Here is a 20,777-nt window from a genome sequence, read left to right as displayed (position 1 = left end):
CTAATGGAAGTGTTAATGACATGCTTTATAATAGTAAAGAATGTTTGCCATTAGTGGTTCTTTCCCAATATACTATAGATAGTTATATAACAAAACAATAATGGCGAGCAACCATCTCACCGTTCGAAGATGACTGTATTGGACCATGGGGCTCTAATCGCCATGCAGTTGAAACTACTATCTCACATACGCTGACAGCCACACAACAAAGGATATAGATCAAGCGCCACCAACTTGCCTCTTCCAAGAGTCCTCCACAATAAGTTCATCAACGCCCCAGTCTTCATAACTGCGCCAAAAATGAAGAGACAGTTCCATGATTTAGCATTTTATCTTAGCCAACAGAGTACTGGAATGTTTGATTTCATTTGGTTTCCAAAAAATCCGAAAACTAAACCTCAGAAGGAATTCTTTTTTCCCCTCAAAAACTAGTTTTAAACTCGTATAGTTGGTTCAGTTTAAGCCCCGGGGAGACATGGGGAAGAAAACTCTTCTGGTTTTTTCAAAACCGACAAATTAAGGTTTCTGTAAAAACAACAAAAACTAGCACAAATATAGAAGATCTAAGAAGCCTAACCTTCCATCTGGTAGGTAGCGACGAATGGTGAAGGGTATCTTCCGCTCACGAAGCTCCTTCATTGCAATCTAAGACAGCAAAGGATAAGATGAGATGTCAGAGAATAATTCCAAACCAACCAAAAAAGTGGAAAGCACTCAAGACTGACAAGCATAAATCCTCATTCGCTAGAAAAGAATGAGATATCACGAACTGTAAACAATAATATAAGTTCAAGAAACTTAGTAAGCCAAACCCATGAACGGCATCCAACATATTTCTTTGGGTAAGCATGGGTTGATTGAATCGGTAAACATCTTGATGGAAATTTCCTTCAAGCTTTGATGTCGGTTTTCAGTCATTCCCTATTGTTTGAGAGGCTTCATTTTAACCCCCAGGGACAGCTTTGTATGATTTAGATTAACATTTTTCTTTTGAGTAGGCGTACTAACCATGTAATACAACTAAAATACACCTAAAGAATGCCAAAGCCAAAAGAAGGCTTTTCAAAGATTCTATCTTAACATTTAAAAGTCTAACCTCAAGTGGATCAGTCTCACCCTCCAACTCGACCATGACAGGAGCATTCATGCTGCCCAAAAGGAAAAAGAATCATCAGAACATTTATCAACTTGATGCATATGTAAAAGTTTGGATGTAACAAATGTAAAAAAAGAGAACCTGATTTGGAGGGCACGAGTACCCAAAATTCTAGCACGTTCGTACTTCGTCATAAATTTTGAGGTTTTACGCACACGTTCAATAGGTTCTTCATCTTCCTTATCCTCTGCTTCAACAGGTTCACCAGGAACATCATCGGCATTATTGTTATCTAATTCTTCTTCAGCTCCTTCCTGTACATCATCCACAGTTCCACTATAATTAATCAACTTAAAAAAGAACAGTTATCTATATTCTTCCCAATAGAGAACTAAACAAATTATTTGTTACCTCCATCTCAGGCTCTGGTGGCTCATCTTCATATCTGCAGCAAAAAACACTAATTAATATAAGAGTTGAAAGATATTTGTACATTCCAATCACCCAAGATGAAAATATAAAGGCCTTTCACAAAAACAAGATTATAGCAGTGTGGTCAAGCTAAGAATGGAGTATTAGTAAATTTACACCAAATAGCAAACAATTGTGCGTAGGCCCAAGAGTTGGATTTCAAGTCCACGCCCATAGATTTTTATAACTATACGTCATTTATCTGCTTTTCTTGTGTACGTTTTGCAAAATTAATAAAACTTATTAACTCAAATAAGCACAAGCTTGAATCTGAGACACAGTAATCCATTGCAAAGATAAAGGTCACTAGAATTCCTTTTAACTATGAAGAAGACGTGTATTTCCCAACAAATAAGCAAAACCCCTATAAGATAAAGTCGTTCACTAAAACATAATGCTTACGAACATAAGCATCAAGTATCAAGCATAAGTTTCATATCCCGGGGCTTAAGCTGTCGATTCCACCAAATTACAAACTTCCATTTGGTATCTGATAATGAAGGTAAAAATAAAAAGTTGAAATTTTAAATAAGAACATCCTTCCAGCAGCCACGCCTTGGGAGTGAAATAGAAGTCAATAATTTAAACCCTAATTGAATATGCCAGGAGCCCCTAATTCCATACGCTTAAACCTTAAAATTTGATATTGTGAGCTGTTAGGCGGCCAGAAAATCATGCGCTTGCATACACAACTCTTTTAAGTTCCTAGTTCAAGCTCATAGCTACAGAAAATCGGACTGATGCAAAATCGATCGAAAAATCAAGTTTGGTTCTGATGCGTGATAGCATCTCCCTAACAAATTCTATTCCAAATCCTAACCGCAGCATCTTGAACTTGAAATAACGAACTTAGTTTCGAAATTAGGGTTCAGCATTTGACAAATTTTCTAACCTATTGACAGGAGTAACACAAAAAGATTCGACAAAAATATATTCAAATAGATAGATAGAAGGAGAAAGAGAGAACCCCATGTCGACGTCATTGTAATCATCATCCGCCATTGATGATAGATAGAAAGCTGTTCTCGCCTCTCTGGATTCACCTAAAACCCTTAGTTTCAGAACTTCAGAAGTAATCGACAACGACGAACGTTAGGCCCGCCGCGGCTTGAATTTATATACGATTAAATAGCGCTAAACTCTTTAAAATATCAATTTACTCCCTCAACTTTCATAATTTCACCCTTCCTCCCAATATTCCTTGAAATTCTAAGTTCACCCCAAAATTCTTTTAACCAGCCAAGATTTAAGAAAGATATTAAAATGTTTTAATTTGGTTGACTTAAAAAAAAAATATTAAACATAAAATTTAAATTTTATTGAATTTTTTAATATTTTAAAACTTTATATGTTTGTTAGGTTTGACCTTTATAGATCACGACCTCATATATTTATAAACGTGTATAATGAGGATTACATTGTAACAAACCATGAAATCATAGATTTATGAACAAATCAAACCAGGAAATCATAGATTCTCCTATATTATTATGTACAAATGTGATCTATTAAACGTGTTATATTCATTAACAATGTTAAACAAATTCAAATCAAATTAGATAACATTGTATATTCATTAACAATGTTAAACAAATTCAAATTAAATCAGAAAATCATATCTTCTCTTTGATTAAATCAGTACATTATTTTACTACAAATCAAATCAGAAAATCATAAATCTTCCTGATTAAATAAGAACATTATCTTACTACAATAGAAAATCATAGATTCCCTGGATTAAATCAGTACATTATCTTACTACAAACCAAACCAAGTATATTATCTTACTACAAATCAAATCAGAAAATCATAGATTCTCTTTCATTAAATCAGTACATTATCTTACTACAAACCAAGTATATTATCTTACTACAAATCAAACCAGAAAATCATATATTCTTCCAGATTAAATCAGTACATTATCTTACTACAAACCAAACCATAAAATCATATATTCTCTTTGATTAAATCAGTACATACCAAACCAGAAAATCATATATTCTTCCCGATTAAATCAGTACATTATCTTACTACAAACCAAACCATAAAATCATATATTCTTCTTGATTAAATTGGTACATTATATTATTACAAATCCAACCAGGAAATTATAGATTCTCCCCGATTAAATCAGTACATTATCTTACTCAGGAAATTATAGATTCTCTCCCATTAAATCAGTACATTATCTTACTCAGGAAATTATAGATTCTCCTTTATTAAATCAGTACATTATCTTACTCAGGAATCATAGATTCTCCTTTATTAAATCAATACATTATCTTACTACAAACAAAACCAGGAAATCATAGATTCTCCCTGATTAAGGAAACCAGAAAATTATAGATTCTCCCGGATTAAATCAGCACATTATCTTACTACAAATAAAACAATAAAATCATATATTCTCCCTATTTAAATCAGTATATTATCTTACTACAAACCAAGCCATAAAATCATAGATTCTCCTAATTAAATCACTACATTATCCTATTACCAACCAGGAAATCATAGATTCTCCCGAATTAAATTAGTACATTATCTTACTACAAACCAAACCAGAAAATCATAGATTCTCATTGATTAAAGTAGTACATTATCTTACTACAAACCAGTACATTATCTTATTACAAACAAAACTAGGAAATCATATATTCTTCCTCATTCAATCAGTACATTATTTTACTACAAATCAAACTAGAAAATCAATAGATTCTACTCCATTAAATCAGTACATTATCTTACTACAAACAAAACCAGGAAATCATAGATTCTCCCTAATTAAATAAGTACATGGTCTTACTACCCAAACAATCAGTACATTATCTTACTACAAACCCAAGTATTTACGACAAATCAAACCAGGAGATCATAGATTTTTACCGATTAAATCAGTATATTATCTTACTACAAACCAAACCAGAAAGTCATAGATTCTCCCGGATTAAATCAGTACATTATCTTGCTACAAACCAAACCATAAAACCATAGATTCTCCCTGATTAAATCAGTACATTATCTTACTAAAAACAAAATCATAGATTCTCCTGGATTAAATTAGTACATTATCTTACTATTACTACAAACCAAACCAGGAAATCATAGATTTTTCCCGATTAAATCAGTATATTATCTTATTACAAACCAAACTAGAAAATCATAGATTTTCCCTAATTAAATCCGTACATTATATTACTACAAATCATAGATTCTCATTGATTAAATAGTACATTATCTTACTACAAACAAAATACATTATCTACTACAAACAAAACCAAGAGGAAATCATATATTCTTTCTCATTAAATCAGTACATTATCTTACTAGCCAAGTACATTATATTACTACGAACCAAATCAAGAAATCATATATTCTCCTGGATTAAATCAGTACATTATCTTATACAAACCAAACAAGGAAATCATAGATTCGATTAAATCGATACATTATCTTACTCCAAACCAAACCATAAAATCATATATTCTCCTTAATTAAATCAGTCAATTATCTTACTGCAAACCAAACCCTAAAATCATAGATTCTCCTTGATTAAATCAGTACATTATCTCACTATAAACCAAACCAGGAAATCATAGAGTCGCCCCTATTAAATCAGTACATTATCTTACTACAAACCAAACCATAAAATCATAGATTCTCCTTGACTAAATCAGTACATTATCTTACTACAAACCAAACCCGTAAATCATAGATTCTCCCTGATTAAATCACTACATTATCTTAATACAAACCAAATACATTATCTTACTACAAACCAAATCAGAGAATCAAAGATTCTCCCCGATTAAATCAGTACATTATCTTACTACAAACAAAACCAGAAAATCATAGATTCTCCTGGATTAAATGAACATTATCTTACTACAAACTGAACCATAAAATCATAGATTCTCATTAAATCAGTACATTATCTTGCTACAAACCAAGTACATTATCTTACTACAAACAAAACCAGGAAATCATAGATTCTTCCTAATTAAATCAGTACATTATCTTACTACAAACAAAACCAGGAAATCATAGATTCTTCCTAATTAAATCAGTATATTATCTTACTACAAACTAAACTAGAAAATCATATATTCTCCTTGATTAAATCAGTACATTATCTTACTACAAACCAAACCATAAAATCATAGATTCTCCCTATTAAATCAATACATTATCCTACTACAAACCAAATCAGAAAGTCATAGATTCTCATAAATTCTCCTTGATTAAATCGGTACATTATCTTACTACAAACCATAAAATCATAGATTTTTCCTATTAAATCAGTACATTATCCTACTACAAACCACCAGAAAGTCATAGATTCTCCTTGATTAAATCAGTATATTAACTTACTATAAACTAAACCATAAATTCATAGATTCTCCTGATTAAATCAGTACATTATCTTACTACAAACAGAATGAGAAAATCATAGATTCTCCTCAATTAAATCTGTACATTATCTTACTACTAACCAAAAAATCATCCATTCTCTCTGATTAAATCAGTACATTATCTTATTACAAACCAAACCAGGAAATCATAGATTCTCCGATTAAATGAATACATTAACTTACTACAAACCAAACCAGGAAATCATAGATTCTCCTTGAATAAATCAGTATATTATCTTACTACAAACCAAACCATAAAATATTCTCCTTGATTAAATTAGTACATTATCTTATTACAAACAATCAGGAAATCATAGATTTTTCCTGATTAAATCAGTACATTATCTTACTACAAACCAAACCAGAAAATCATAGATTCTCGGGATTAAATCAATACATTATCTCACTACAACCAAAACTAGAAAATCATAGATTCTACTGGATTAAATCAGTTCATTATCTTATTACAAACTAAATCATAAAATCATAGATTCTCCGTAATTATATCAGTACATTATCTTACTACAAACCAAATATATTATCTTATACAAACCAAATCAGGAAATCATAAATTATTATCTTACTATGTACATCTATCAAACGTGACTATTTGGAAGATTATTTAACTAATCTATTAACATATGATCGAATTCGAGCCAAAAAGGAAATAAAGACTTGGTTGAATGAGTTACAGTTCGAAGCTTTCAGCTATGGCGAAGAGACGACATGTGAGAGCTTCTCTAATCTTCCTCCTCCTCATCTTGCTTACAGCTTTTGGAGTGATTGTTCCAGTGTTTGCTCTTCTTCCTTCACTGAATTCCCACTCCCACCGTCTCTTCCGCCATCACCAAGATCATTCCGAGCTCAAGAAGGTACCTCCACTCTCTTTCTCCATCATTAGTGTCTTTGTTAATACCCAATTTCTTCCTCGATGATACCTGGTTTTGTTTTGATAGTAATTCTTCTTCATTCGAATGCTTGAATGTCTCAGTTTGAAGCTAACTGGGTCTGTTTCTTCCCGCGATATAGTATTTAATGTTTCCTATTAGCTTTAATATTCGAGCTGTAGTTCATCTAGATCAGTAGCATCTATTAATTGTTTTTTCATTTTCTAAGCTCTTGGGTATGCCTTTTTGGCTAATCCCAAATTAGCTCAATACTGAACTTGAATTGGGTTTATTATATCGCATTATGTTCTATCGTGATTATGAGGAAGTCAAGAATAGATTTCGGTTTGGTTGGAAGATTGAATATTGAATTTGAATAATTTCCAGGTGTTTTGATCCCTTTGAGAAGCAAGTGTTAATGAACCTTTTAGAATACTGTCCTGGTTTTCTGGAATTTGGATCACCTTCGCACTTATGTTTTACATTTTAAGGTGCAGCGGCAGTGTTCGGTGTTCCACAATTCTCAAGCATTCGGCTAATTTGTAATTTGTATCAGGTTCAAACTAGAAAGTTTGAGATTGATGATGACATGTTTTGGAAAGATGGTAAGCCATTCCAGATTATTGGTGGCGACATACATTATTTCCGAACTCTTCCTGAGGTATTTATTCTGCACTTATTTCCTTTCCTGGTAGTAAAGTAATAATATGGCATGGATGGAAATGTTCTCTGCGATGGGCATTCTATGAATTTACTTTAGTTTATAACTTTATCTTTAATATGTTGTTCTTGACTTTTTGGTCAGACTACACAGAAATGCATTTTGAGACAATACTTTTAAGCAGGGCAGTGAAGTTGTAAGGCAGAAATAAGGTTTTGATTTATCAAATATGTTTAGCAAAACTGTTGACTCTCTTCCACGAACTTGGGCATAACAATTATTATAGTCACAATCAGCATGTGAGAAAAGAAGTTGAGGCTCTTATTCAACATTTTCATTTATGTTAGTGAATTTAATAGAAAGTAGCAATCAATATCTATGTTCTAGCATATAGTTGTTGACTGAAAGATCCAGAACTTTAAAGTTTTCTTTATTTTCATGTAGTTTACTTTATTTTCTTGCATGACTTTTTATTATGTGACATGATGTTACGCTTGCAGTACTGGGAAGATAGACTGCTTAGAGCAAAGGCATTGGGCTTAAACACGATCCAAACTTACATCCCCTGGAATCTGCATGAGCCACAACCGGGAAATTTCACGTTTAGTGGGATTGCAGACATAGTGTCGTTTATCCAACTCTGTCAGAAGCTAGATTTTCTAGTTTTGCTCCGGGCAGGACCTTATATATGTGCAGGTACACTCTCATTGTCAGTAATTTTTATTCAAACTTTCATTTTGGTTCGTGAGAAGGAGCGTCTTTTCTTTCTTGTGACACCAGAGTATTTTGTACATATTTTAGGGAATTCATTCAACCTATTTTTTCCGTTATCTGCAGGCAGTGCCTTTTGATCATTGCCCATCCTGACTTCTTTTGCTATAAGTTTTTCTATCTGCTTGCATACTGATTTTTTTTTTCTTCTTTTTTTAATAAAAAAAGTGATACTGGTTTGATATACAACTATTTTGGGCGAGACTAAAAGAATTCTTGAATCCCTCAATACCCTTTGGGGTTAGAATTGATCAATTGATACTATTATGACTGATTGTTATATGAATACTCACAAGATATACAATATTTAAGTACAGCCAAGGGTTTTTGAATCCATGACTGCTTGTTTATATTAAAAGGGTATGTTACCTCTATATAAAATCTAAGTACGGCCGAAGGTTTTGTACTCTGACAGCTTATCTGAATTAGAAGGGTACGTCACCATTATATCAAATCTTGGAAACTCTCGAGATTTCTAATATTCTTGGTCTAGCATACAGTTCAAAGTCTATACGGTCTGTAGTTTCTTAAGAGGAATCTAATTGTTAAAAGTTTTGTATTTATGACCAGATTATTTGTAATAATGTTGACAACAACTGTTTAGTGAAAAAGAATCCTATTGTTGCAGAGTGGGATTTAGGGGGTTTTCCTGCTTGGTTGCTTGCCAGAAAGCCAGCTCCTACATTAAGATCCTCAGATCCTGGCTACCTCCAATGGGTATGTGTTCTTTACTATACTCTTACAAGTAAATTGAGTACAGTCTAGTAGTTCAACCTACGACACCTAGATGAATTTTAAATCCTGATAAGTCCGTCTTTTGTGTGATCTCTCCTGTTTTTTTTTTCTTTTGATAGAGTAATATTTTTATGAGATACTTTAGTTCTTCTAATTTGGTTGGAAAATATGTTGACCGCTGGAAAGTTTAGAGGAAGATAATCCTACCTACAGTATATTAGGTTATGAGATCTCACATCGGTTGAAGAGGGGAATGAAACATTCCTTCTAAGGCTGTAGAAACCTCTCCCCAGTGGACGTGTTTTAAAGCCTTGAGGGGAAGATCAGAAGGGAAAACCTAAAAAGGATAATATCTACTAGCGGTTGGCTTGAGCTGTTACCTAGGTTCATGCCACTTTCTTGCCGAGTTAAAAGGTCCAGTTTGACCCTCAATTAGTCCCACTTCGATTCCTTATGTGATAACATATAATATATCATTTTTCCTTTCTGTTGATTTCAATTTTTCTTTTTCTATATTTGTCCATAATAGTTCAATAAATGTCAACTTCTATAGTAAAACAAGTGAAAGCCATTTATGGAAAAGATTGTCTTATTTACATTTATTATGCATGCTTCATAAGTCTTTAGTTCTATTCGGATGGAAAATTTTTGAGTTAGAATATATCAAATATACTACTTCAATCATAGTTACCTGAGCCTCTTATCTTGTACATTAAACTCCATCCACAAACAAATTCTTTTATTGCGTGATAGTTTCCCATATGTACAGATTTTTCATCAAAAAAGTGTGAAATTTAAGTCAAGCCTTCCAGCGGCCTGAGTTCCTTAAGATGTGAAAGAAATATCCTATCTTTTAGATTTCTTTTCTCTTCATTTGTTTGTATACCCACCTCGCTTCAAGGCTCTACCTTTTTCTTAATATTTGGTATAAACTGTTTATAGGTTGAAAGATGGTGGGGGATTATTCTTCCGAAGGTAGCTCCCCTTCTTTACAACAATGGAGGCCCTATTATAATGGTCCAGGTATGTAAAATTATTGTTTTATGTATTGGATGGATTGTCTTTGTACATTGTTTACCAAGAACCTTCTAGATACTATCTTACAAGACAGGAAACGTGCTGTATTTTCTTCTAGGTAACCTTTAGGGTTGTCTTCTGGTCCTCTTTCACCCTTCATGCACCAAATTTGTTTCCTGTCACTAAAGTAAGGAAAAGAAAAGGAATAGAAGTTGTGGTTTTATTGGCTACTAATGCGTCTTGTATGGTCTAGTATAGCTGATGTAGGGTATGATTACTTCCACATACTTCTAAATCTAATTAACAGTCTTGCAAACTGAAGACAATATGATTGACTACGTCTTATTTCTCCAGAGAATGAGAAAAAAGAAATTATGACGTGGAAAATATTAAGCTCATATTTCATGAAAGAATATATTATATGCAGTTACGAGGCCAAGCATTATCTGTACATATGTATATATTTCTGATGCAGCTAATTACAAATTTTATAGACGCAACTTCTGTTTTATTGTTATTTTTCATTACTGGTTCTATGGCTAATGACTTGAAAATGTTTGGGATAAGCTATCGTGATCCTAAATACATAAAAAATTTGATTCCAAGTTTTCTACCTTGCTTGGTTCAAATGATAATATTTTTTATTTTTTTTATTTTTAACATCCTCTGGTTGTAAACGTGCACTTAGAGACCCAGAGGGACTGTTTTGACAGATTGAAAATGAATTTGGCTCATATGGAGATGATCAAGCTTACCTTCACCATTTGGTTAAGTTGGCGAGAGGCCACCTTGGGAATGAAGTAATACTGTAAGTTGTCTTAATTATTCCATGTTATGTTCACTGTTTGAAACAATGCTTTTAGCTAAATGATATAAAATAACAAAGATTAGTTCCCTCTTTGTGGCTTTCTGATCTGAACAACTTTACTTATATTCGTTTTTGTAATTCTTCTTGTGAATACAGAATTCAATTACGAACTAGTAACGTAAAAAGATCTTAATTCATGATTCAAATCTGCATCGTGGATGAGAACAAAATTCTGTTAGCATATTGAGATTTCACTATTTCTTATATCAACAAAGAAGTCTGCTTATCTTCAATTTTTCTTTTTAAATTGACCTACATTCTTCCAAAACTAACTGTTCTTATGACAATAAACTATAAATGATTTTAGGTATACTACAGATGGCGGTACCAGGGAAACTCTTGAGAAAGGAACCATTCGTGGGGATGCTGTCTTTTCAGGTAAGTTCTTCAGACTATGCTTAATTTTCTCACACGACCAATACTTTTTCTTCTTCTCCATGTTTTCTATCGTGTAGAGCAATTATTCACTTAAAAACAGGGCAGTAGTACCTTTCTGGCTATTTTGAATTGAAAATTTCCATGTGCATTTTCTGCTAAAAGCAATGATGTCAATTCCGTATTTCACTGTCAGTATTGGTACCAAGGATATTGTTGTCAACATTGATCTTTCTTCCTAGCCTGGTTCATGTCCTAAAATCCCAAATAAGATAGATTGAGGTGTATGGGTGGACATAAAATAGCTGCACTAATACCCCTTTCCTCCCTTTGCTTATAGAAGGAAAGAAACAACAAGATCTTCAATGACAAGCATAAAAATATTGTTGACTTTTGTGAGATTGTAAAGTTTACTGCCTCAAATTAGATTTTTTTATACAAATACTCTACTCTTGTGACAAAACCGATCTTCGACCATTGTTTTAGAAACAAATTCTACGCTCACTCACATGCCATGTATCCAATTTCTTAATGTTTAAAATTTTAATTGGTTAGTAATAGATGTCAGAATAAAATACAAATACGCTTTGAGTCTCATTTTTCTTGCCATGTTGAATAAATTCTCGACACCTACATATTGGATTTCAATCAGTATTGCTTCCTTGTTAATTGGTTTTATGGGAGTACAATGATATACCATATCATCCTTGGTCCAGTATCTGACCTCACCCAACCTTATTGCCACTGTGTAGCTGTTGACTTTTCTACTGGTGAAAGGCCTTGGCCTATTTTTAATTTACAGAAGGAGTTCAACGCCCCTGGAAAATCTCCACCTCTTTCTGCGTGAGTACTATATGCTTGGATTTGCGTCTTTTTGATTAATAATAATGTATGAAGTTCTTTAAAGTTTTATCTGTTTAGAGAGTTCTATACTGGCTGGCTTACACATTGGGGAGAAAATATTGCAACAACTGATGCCGACTCTACAGCAGCTGCGTTGAGAGAAATTTTGGCAGGGCAAGGGTCTGCCGTGCTTTATGTATGTCTAGAAAAGTCTAAACTATAGCTATTCATTTATTGTCATTTCAAAAAATCTTTTCATCCTTCTTTTTTAATAGATGGCTCATGGTGGAACAAATTTTGGATTTTATAATGGAGCAAATACAGGTGATAGTGCGTTGGATTACAAGCCTGATCTTACTTCTTATGATTATGTAAGTAAGAATGATCTTAATTTTCCTGTACTTTTTCCTTTCCACTTGTTTTTTTCCTTTTACTCATCTGCCTAGTTATGAATTGTAAATATTAATTCACGCCTGATATTTTCCAGGATGCCCCAATTAAGGAATCGGGCGACATTGACAATGCTAAATATGATGGTCATTTTCTCCAATGCCTCCATTTCTTTAATTTTTTTCTTTACATTTTTTTGAATGAATGAGAACTTTGTCCCCTTGTCAAGTCAAAGTGAGCACAACTTAATGGTAATTGACATGCATTCATTTTTTTAAGGTCGGAGATTCAAATCTCCATACCTAACATTTGTTGTACTAAAAAAAGAGAAACAAAAAAACTAAGGGTAAGTAGTTGCTCCTGTTGACCCCAATCCATTTCAATTAAATGATAGGGTTCATAAACTATCTTTCAAATTGTTCTTTGCCTGTTACTTGACGTCATTCACATATAATTTTGTTTCATTTCTAGGAAGTTGTCCCTGTTTTTAGTTAGATTTAGTTGAGTGAGGAGTGGGCTTGGCGTAGTCAGGAAAAAACTCTTGTGAAAAGGTATCTTCAGCAAACTTAGGCTCTATCAAATTTCTAACTTCCACTGTTTTAATGCCTTTAGCAATTCGAAGGGTTATACAGCGCTATAGTGGAGCATTGCTTCCTTCAGCTCCTTCTAATATTGAAAAGATAGGTTATGGACCGATTCACTTGCAGAAAAGTGCATTTTTGTTTGATCTGATCCATATGATAGATCCTGTTGATGTGTTTATATCTGAAGAACCACTGTCAATGGAATCTGTGGATCAGGTGCGTTTGAATATGCCACTCCTGTCTTGAATGAGCCAAGGTTGTTGAAATACTTAATTCTTAGAAGCTAAATGTTTTTTATTCAGAGCTTTGGATTTTTATTATATGCGACCAAATATGTGGCCAAGGACAATGAAGATGGACACGTTTTATTTATACCAAAGGTGCAGATTTATTGAATCATTTATGTTTTGTTTTGATTTGTATAGAAACAATGTTCTTTGTTCAGGTCCTGATTCCCTTCTTGATTCAGTATTTTGAAATTCATGAATGATCCGTGGCTTGTACTAGCATGACTTATCTACAGGAATTTGCAGGTGCATGATCGAGCACAAGTGTTCCTTTCTTGCTCTTCTAGAAACAAGGGTGTGCGGCCAGCTTCTGTTGGCATTATTGAAAGATGGTCAAACCGGCGACTTAACCTGCCAAATACGAGATGTGACTCAAATATCTTATATATTTTGGTACCATTATCTCACGTCCCTCTGGATTATTTATTTATTGTGGTCTTGTTTGATAGACAAACACAAACAATTTACGCTTCATTTTTGTCTATCCTATTCTTGTTATGCCATTGTTAAGAGTTGTTGTAGATAATAATAAGTTGCTTAATGGGTAAACATGAACAATTGAGCTTATTTATTCTTGATCCAAATCTTTTTATTTCAGACTAGATTAAACTCCACCAATAGCGAAAATTTTGATCCTAGTGGTAATTTAATATGGTATGAATGTTGAAACTCTACGTTCAAATTTTGACATTATTATGTTGTCTCCATTTTGGATAAAATAATCTATGGCTTCAAGTGAGAAGTGTTGCAAAAGTAATCTAAAACAAATCAATCCTAGTTTAACAATGTAATCCAATGACATTGGCTATAACTAAAATCATGGTAGGTTATGGTTCTATATCCGTGAATGAAAGTAATGTTGAGGATTGTTGTGAGGGAGTCTCACATTTGCTAATTTAGGAAATGATCATGGGTTTATAAGTAAGAAATACATCTCCATTGGTATGAAACCTTTTGGGGAAACCCAAAGTAAAGCCATGAGAGCTTATGCTCAAAGTGGACAATATCATACCATTGTGGAGATCCGTGATTCCTAACATAGTATCAGAGTCACGCCCTTAATTTAGCCATGTCAATAGAATCCTCAAGTGTCGAACAAAGAAATTTCTAGCTTCGAAGGTGTAGTCAAAAGTGACTCATGTGTCGAACAACCCTTTGTTCGAGGGCTCTAGAGAAAGGAGTCGAGGAGGCTGTTTGAGGGCTACATAGACCTTATGAGAGGCTCTATGGTGTACTTTGTTCAAGGGGAGGATTGTTGAGGATAGTTGGGAGGGAGTCCACGTTAGCTAATTTAGGGAATGATCATGGGTTTATAAGTAAGGAATACATCTCCATTGGTATGAGGCATTTTGGGGAAGCCCAAAGCAAAGTCATGGGTTATTGATGTCCTTTTTTTTTATAGCACATCCTTAAATGCCTGATATGGGATTAATCTAATGCAGTATATTAATTAGTATGTTCACTTTGTTCCAGGTTGAAAACATGGGTCGCATAAACTATGGACGCTACTTGTTTGACAAGAAGGTAACTCACTAATACTGCATTTTCCCCCTTCCCCTTGACATCTGAAGAAATTGATGGTTTAGTTTTATAACTGATCTTCCTTGCTTGCTTTTTTAGGGTATCTTATCATCCGTTTATTTGGACGACAATATTTTATATGGATGGAAAATGATCCCAATCCCTTTCAACAACCTCAATGAGATTCCGAGAGTCAATTCTTTCTCTCATATTGCTCGTTCTGTACACAACAAAATCACAGCAAAGAGAGGTTTAGAAGTCAAGCATGGTATGGAACAAGAAGCAAACTCTTTATCACAGTATTTCTCTCCTAATATTCCAAGTTTCATTTGATGTTATGCGTCTGCCTTGCTACATTTTCCCCCCTCATCTCAAATGTACTTCAATTCTCAAGGTTTCAAATCGTTCTGCAAGGAATGATGAGCATGCATAAGTTACGTATGTCTGTTATTCTTCTCCAGATAACATCTCGAGCGAACCAACACTTTACACCGGTTATTTCTACGTTGACAAAGTGAACCTCAGAAAAGATACATTCTTATCATTTGCTGGCTGGACTAAAGGGATTGCATTTGTGAATGACTTTAATCTCGGAAGATTTTGGCCGGTAAACTAGTGTTTTCATTCATGTTATCTCAAATCTTTGGGATGTCTTAATCAGTGTAGCAGGTTTCTTTTTCATCCCGGCATTGATCAATGATGATTATGCAGGTTGTAGGGCCACAATGCAGCCTATATGTTCCTGCTCCGATTCTTCGCCTTGGGAAGAATGTACTGGTATGAGATTTTGATCCATTGTCCATTGCCCTTTCCTTGCGACAGAACCCAACTACATTGCAATATAAGAGATAAAAGGAACTACAATATAACTCTCCAAGCATCTGAGCTACTTGGATAACCAAAAAAAATAATAATAAAGGAACCTCCCCTCTAGAGGTATCTCAAGTCCTAAGCCACTAGCAATTCCCTATCTTTACCCTTTCTCCCTCACTCTATTTATAACGATTCATAATAACAACTTGCTTTAACCAATTACTAATATACTCTGAATACCCTATTAATATTCTTAATTCTATCCTAAATAGCATTCCTAGCAGGGTGGCAGGGTGGGTAATGAACCACCGCGGGTTGGTGGCCTAGTGGTAGAAAAAGACCATACAAATAATAAAGGGTTTAGAACATTTAGGTTCAAGACATGGTGACCTATTTAGGATTTATTATTGCACAAGTATGAGTTACCTCAGCAACCAAAAGTAATTGTCCCGTGAAAATAGTTGAGGGTCACGTAAGTTAACCTTAGGTTATGGAGCAGACATCGTTATGGTGATTCTCTCTTATTGTTCTCTCTTAATGTACATATTTGAAGTTATTTGTATTCATCTAAATTGAATGTGTATTGTTGTGTAATCCTAACAGAAAATCTCTAGCCATTTTCTCGCTCATGTTCCTTGTATTCATCTAAATCGAATGTGTGTTGTTGTGTAATCCTAACGGGAGGGATGGATAATGATTTTTACAGGTGATTGTTGAGTTAGAATCTCCAAATGGCGAGGGTGTTGTACATTCTGTTGATCGGCCAGACGTCTCCTGTGGGGATTCTTCCAACTCCAATTTATCTCAGCTTTTAACCCACCAACACTCTCCTCGCCTTTGAACTTCACAGCAAAGGCATAGCCTTAAAGCAGCCTTGAAAACTGAGGGACATCTGTATTTACATGAATAATTTTTCTACAATTGGGATTGTATCAATCTTTTTTCCCCCCTCAGAAAAGGTCATAATTATTAAAGTTATTAAGGGATTTAGGAAGACTGTTCTTGAATATTATTTGAAAGAAAAAAAAAATTGTAAGAGTTTATTTGAGCAAGAATTTTCAATTTTGCATTTTTTCTTGCTCGAACTATAAATATTAATGTTTTAGATGTTAGATGAGGAAAGTCCCGCATCTCTTCATTTAGAAAAGGATCGTGGGTTTATAATCGAAGAATACTCTCTCCATTGGTTTGAGGTCTTTTTGGAGGGGTGGTCTAAAACAAAGCGGGAGACAATATCATGATATCCTGAGAGTCGAGTTCATCTAATATTAGAATTTTATTATTATTATTATTATTATTTTTATTTTTATTTTTTAAACTCTCTAAAACTCGGAAAACGCGGAAATTCTTTGAAAAAGAACCCGGCAGTCCTCGTCTTTCAGGCTTATTTATCTGTGTGCATTTCCGATTGGCCGCTCCGTGTCCGGCGAGGATTCACCGGAGCTTCATAAGCTTCCCAAAACTCAAACAATCGAAAGCGCCAATTTCCTGGAACCTCAAATTCCGAAGAAGAAAGCAAATCGGCGATATGGATTTCTCTGGAGGAAACTGGAGCATGATCCCCAACATCCCTAATCTCAGCAACTCCTCTAATCTTTCCAATCAAGAATCCCTTTACCTTCAACAGCAACAATTTTCCCTTCAACAACAACAACAACAACAACAGCAACAACAATCCTTTCACCACCAGCAACAGCAATTCCAGCCCCAAATTCAATCCCAGCAGCAATTTCAGCTGCAACAGCTTTCTCCCCAGTTTCAACAGCAACAATCCTCGCCTCAAATCCAGCCCCAGCAACAACCCTCGCCTCAATTCCAGCAGCAATTGCAGCCTCAACATTTTCCCCAGCAGCAGCAGCAGCAACAACAACAACAACAACAACAGCAATATCATTTTCAGCAGCAGCAGCAGCAGCAGCAACAGCAGCAACAGCAACAACAGCAACAGCAACAACAGCAATATCATCAACACCAATCTCTGGCTTCCCATTTTCATCTATTTCATGTAAATGCGTACAGAAAACCTGAATTTCTAGTTTTCTCTAATGTCTGTGTTTTGTGTTTGTTGACATTTTTGGATGCTTCGTGTGCTGTAGCTAGTGGAGAAATTAGCGGATACTATTGAGAATGGAGCTAGAGATCAGCAATCGGATGCATTGGTATAAATGTTGATCGTTTTTCAAAATTTCCTTGAAGATTGATTGTAACGTTGTTTGCACCAATAATTTGTGCTTGTAACGTTTTGGAAGGTTAATGATCTGAACAACCACTTTGAGAAGTGCCAGCAACTGTTAAACTCGATATCTGGATCACTCAGCTCAAAGGCTATGGTATGCTGGAACTCTATTTTGCTTTTAAATGTATGCGCTGGCTGAAGTCTACTCTGTTTAACTGTGTTCTTCATGTGCTTGGCATAACAAATCCATCGCTGCTAATGAGACATACCAAAATTGTTTGAAGTATAAATGTTCATGTTTTGAAACTTTTGTTTTATTAGTGTCTTAGGTGAGTTGGGAGTGTTTTTACTCCTTTTTTTCATTAGAGGGGATGGAGACAGTGGACTAAACAATCTTGCATTTCCCAGTCAAGCAGGCAAGTTCCGTTTTGTCTACATTTCTCATCAAACAAATATGGAAAAATAATCACATTGTCAACGTTCCTAACGTAACCAAGCCCTTCCACCATAGAGTCATTATATTGTAAGTAATCCGAACCTATCCGGAGCAAGCCTGCCATATAGGCAAGTGAAGTTGGTAAACCGTTTGATGGGCAACGATCTCCTACAGTTTCGAGGGGACTAAGCTTTAGTTAGTCATCAATGAAATTCATCATGTTTCCTCCTAAAAATGGACTGCTTTTGTATGGGCTCAACAGGCCTCTAAGAAATGTCTTATTTCCTTCTTCTTGTGCGACATTTATATATATGTATGCGTGTGTGTATATATGCGCCCACACACACACACACACTATTTTTTGTATGTGGTTAATGATGCGTTTTCTTGTAAAGAAAAAATAAATAAAAGGATGTTTATTTTTTTGGTTGCAGACAGTCGAGGGACAGAAGAAGAAGCTGGAAGAACACGAGCAGTTGCTAAATCATCGAAGGTATGGTGGTAGCAATTTTCTGCCTGTGGTTTGCATTAATTTGTCTTTTCCATCAAGGATACTGTTAATGATTCTCTATTATAATAGGGAACTGATTGGCAAGTATAAGAACTCTGTTGAAGAACTTGTGAAGGGCGAGTCTTAGCTACTTCTCACTCATTCGTTATTAGGTAATACTTTAACTTAACACTTCAAAATTTATTACCTGTTTCTTTTCCGTTTATCTCAATAGTCAGAACTTCTGTTTGGCTTTCCTTTTCTTCATTGTCATCATTTTGCCAAACGGTTTAGTTCTGATGTTGAATTCGAAAAGTGGTTTTCAGCAAAGAAATCAGCGCACACCAAAACTTAGATGATTGTTTGAACTTAGATGATTTGTGCATTTTCAACGCTATATGTGGTTTAGGTATCTTCTCATGATTACATGGAAGAGCATAATGGGTTTTACAGTCTGATGTCGATTCTGTGCTATAAATTCTTATTTTCTGTTACAAAAGGGAAATATTTGTTTCGTAGTCACCTTAGTAGTCACCTTAGCATTGAGTTGAGGGTTAAAGTTGCAATGCCACTTCCTTTCGGGAATGTAAACCCACCACTAGCAGATATTGTCCGCTTTGACTCGATACGTATTGTTGTAAGCCTCACGGTTTTAAAACGCGTCTGTTAGAGAGAAGTTTCCATACCCTTATAAGGAATGCTTCGTTCTCCTCTCCAACCGTGTGAGATCTCACATTTCAAGTCAAAAAGTTGAACACCCAAGATTGTCTGTATTGATCAATTATTCGATACTCTTGAATTTTGAAGGCGTTACTTGTAATTGCTGCACTAATAGCTCACGCTTTGTCAAAAGATTTTCGTTTCTTAGATAACATCTCAAAGAAAAGAAAAGGTTGCATTTCTAAGAGAGCTTTTCCCTGATAAATAAATCTGGCTTTTATATGGTTGGAGATGACTTCTGGTTTTGAAAATCTCCAATGAATTCAACGCCATGTGTGCTTTAGATTCAATTATGGATCAGTCTCATCTTTACTGAAACTCGCCTTTACAATATGCTTCACCATTGCAGGCGTAGCTACCATCATTTACCTGTTTTGGAAGGAACGCCAAAAGAGCTTTCCACCGAGTCTTGCAATTCCATGAAGGGGCTTTTTCATCTGGCTCCTGCATTTCTTAACATGATGATCATTCACGATTGAATCTTCTCTGCTCTTTGCAACGCTATGGAGCACCTCATTTTCAGGACATTCAGAGTTGATATCACCATCTCTCCTAAATCAATCTGTAAGTAACATCATGTCCTTCCCCTTTTCAACTTCCATGATTTTCATATCAGTTAAGTAAGTTGTTGTTGAACATTCTATTCAATTTCAATAATACGATCATTTGAGTTTGAATCTGAAGAATTTCGTCTACTCTCCCTAAACCTTCCTGTATTGAGTCCCCTGCTCTTTGAACATATAAACCTTCTTCTTCAACTCAATTCAGCTAAGCCTTTCATCCTTGTTCTTAGCCTCCCAACTTCAACTTGCTGCCCCCTTGTCTCAGAGTTGGGAACAGCCATATGTTGATTCATTAGAACATAGATAAAAGTATTTATTATCCTATCTAACGTCGATAATTCAATTCTCTACCTCAACATTGTTCGACTGAAAAAAAAATCATGTTGTTTTCTCTTTTCGGTATTACCTAGGTTTGTGCAGCGATAAAATAGATAATTTTGTGGATAGAAACTGAACTTAGTAGGTTGAGTTTTCTGGTATATTTACGTGTCGTATTAGTATGAGGTTAAAATTTTAGAAAGCTTAGTAAAATTATTTTTAAAATTAGGGAAAGTAAGTGAAAATGTGATTAAAAAATGGCTCAATTTCATTATTGATCTGTCTGGCATTTGGAAAAAAAGGACAACCTTACCAATTATAACTCATGACTGATTTGATTTTTTCT

At 34.6% G+C, this 20,777-nt stretch overlaps 3 protein-coding genes across 7 annotated transcripts; 2 read left to right on the top strand and 1 right to left on the bottom strand.

Moving 5' to 3' along the window:
* Position 1: 1 nt before the first annotated feature.
* On the bottom strand, positions 2-2,691 carry LOC111801352 (DNA-directed RNA polymerases II, IV and V subunit 6A). Its single transcript, XM_023685312.2, has 6 exons — positions 2,535-2,691; positions 1,508-1,541; positions 1,238-1,410; positions 1,097-1,148; positions 578-645; positions 2-289 (listed from the first exon to the last, which is right to left on the bottom strand). Exons 1-6 carry the CDS (start codon positions 2,567-2,569, stop codon positions 220-222), a joined length of 432 nt encoding a protein of 143 aa, XP_023541080.1. The 5' UTR covers positions 2,570-2,691; the 3' UTR covers positions 2-219.
* A 3,927-nt stretch (positions 2,692-6,618) lies between these two features.
* BGAL17 (beta-galactosidase 17) lies at positions 6,619-16,797 on the top strand. Of its 4 annotated transcripts, none has more exons than XM_087126766.1 (19): positions 6,619-6,848; positions 7,420-7,524; positions 8,025-8,220; positions 8,924-9,012; positions 9,973-10,053; positions 10,761-10,855; positions 11,223-11,293; positions 12,043-12,133; positions 12,212-12,313; positions 12,409-12,504; positions 12,621-12,669; positions 13,051-13,323; positions 13,410-13,487; positions 13,641-13,787; positions 14,868-14,918; positions 15,015-15,183; positions 15,377-15,522; positions 15,627-15,692; positions 16,435-16,797. In XM_087126766.1, the coding sequence occupies exons 1-19, from the start codon at positions 6,660-6,662 to the stop codon at positions 16,567-16,569; spliced, it is 2,229 nt and encodes a 742-aa protein (XP_086982892.1). In that variant the 5' UTR covers positions 6,619-6,659; the 3' UTR covers positions 16,570-16,797. The 4 variants fall into 4 exon arrangements, with proteins under 4 accessions (XP_086982892.1, XP_023541998.2, XP_086982891.1 ...); XM_023686230.2 differs by having other exon boundaries at positions 6,621-6,848; positions 12,212-12,329; positions 13,136-13,323; XM_087126765.1 differs by having other exon boundaries at positions 6,621-6,848; positions 7,355-7,524; positions 12,212-12,329; positions 13,136-13,323.
* Positions 16,798-16,950: 153 nt separating this feature from the next.
* On the top strand, positions 16,951-20,236 carry LOC111802004 (uncharacterized). Of its 2 annotated transcripts, XM_087126767.1 has the most exons (7): positions 16,951-17,639; positions 17,673-17,733; positions 17,825-17,887; positions 17,978-18,058; positions 18,775-18,833; positions 18,921-19,003; positions 19,900-20,236. In XM_087126767.1, the coding sequence occupies exons 1-6, from the start codon at positions 17,257-17,259 to the stop codon at positions 18,976-18,978; spliced, it is 705 nt and encodes a 234-aa protein (XP_086982893.1). In that variant the 5' UTR covers positions 16,951-17,256; the 3' UTR covers positions 18,979-19,003; positions 19,900-20,236. The 2 variants fall into 2 exon arrangements, with proteins under 2 accessions (XP_086982893.1, XP_023542032.2); XM_023686264.2 differs by having other exon boundaries at positions 16,951-17,733.
* Positions 20,237-20,777: the final 541 nt, after the last annotated feature.

Source organism: Cucurbita pepo, chromosome 9, assembly GCF_057944985.1.
Source record: "Cucurbita pepo subsp. pepo isolate OVF chromosome 9, ASM5794498v1, whole genome shotgun sequence".
NCBI classification, from domain to species: Eukaryota; Viridiplantae; Streptophyta; class Magnoliopsida; order Cucurbitales; family Cucurbitaceae; genus Cucurbita; species Cucurbita pepo.
This window is presented reverse-complemented; position numbering and strand designations above follow the sequence as displayed.

What these genes read in the sequence shown, in the direction of transcription:
- LOC111801352 (XM_023685312.2), bottom strand. Translation starts at nt 2,569, where the DNA reads ATGGCGGATGATGATTACAATGACGTCGACATGGG. An exon ending in TACAATGACGTCGACATGGG is followed by an intron (nt 1,542 to 2,534) that starts GTTCTCTCTTTC and finishes TTTTTGCTGCAG; the next exon opens with ATATGAAGATGAGCCACCAG. An exon ending in CACCAGAGCCTGAGATGGAG is followed by an intron (nt 1,411 to 1,507) that starts GTAACAAATAAT and finishes GATGATGTACAG; the next exon opens with GAAGGAGCTGAAGAAGAATT.
- BGAL17 (XM_087126766.1), top strand. Translation starts at nt 6,660, where the DNA reads ATGAGTTACAGTTCGAAGCTTTCAGCTATGGCGAAGAGACGACATGTG. An exon ending in CAATGGAATCTGTGGATCAG is followed by an intron (nt 13,324 to 13,409) that starts GTGCGTTTGAAT and finishes TTTTTTATTCAG; the next exon opens with AGCTTTGGATTTTTATTATA. An exon ending in GCTACTTGTTTGACAAGAAG is followed by an intron (nt 14,919 to 15,014) that starts GTAACTCACTAA and finishes TTGCTTTTTTAG; the next exon opens with GGTATCTTATCATCCGTTTA.
- LOC111802004 (XM_023686264.2), top strand. Translation starts at nt 17,257, where the DNA reads ATGGATTTCTCTGGAGGAAACTGGAGCATGATCCCCAACATCCCTAAT. An exon ending in ATCAGCAATCGGATGCATTG is followed by an intron (nt 17,888 to 17,977) that starts GTATAAATGTTG and finishes ACGTTTTGGAAG; the next exon opens with GTTAATGATCTGAACAACCA. An exon ending in CAGTTGCTAAATCATCGAAG is followed by an intron (nt 18,834 to 18,920) that starts GTATGGTGGTAG and finishes CTATTATAATAG; the next exon opens with GGAACTGATTGGCAAGTATA.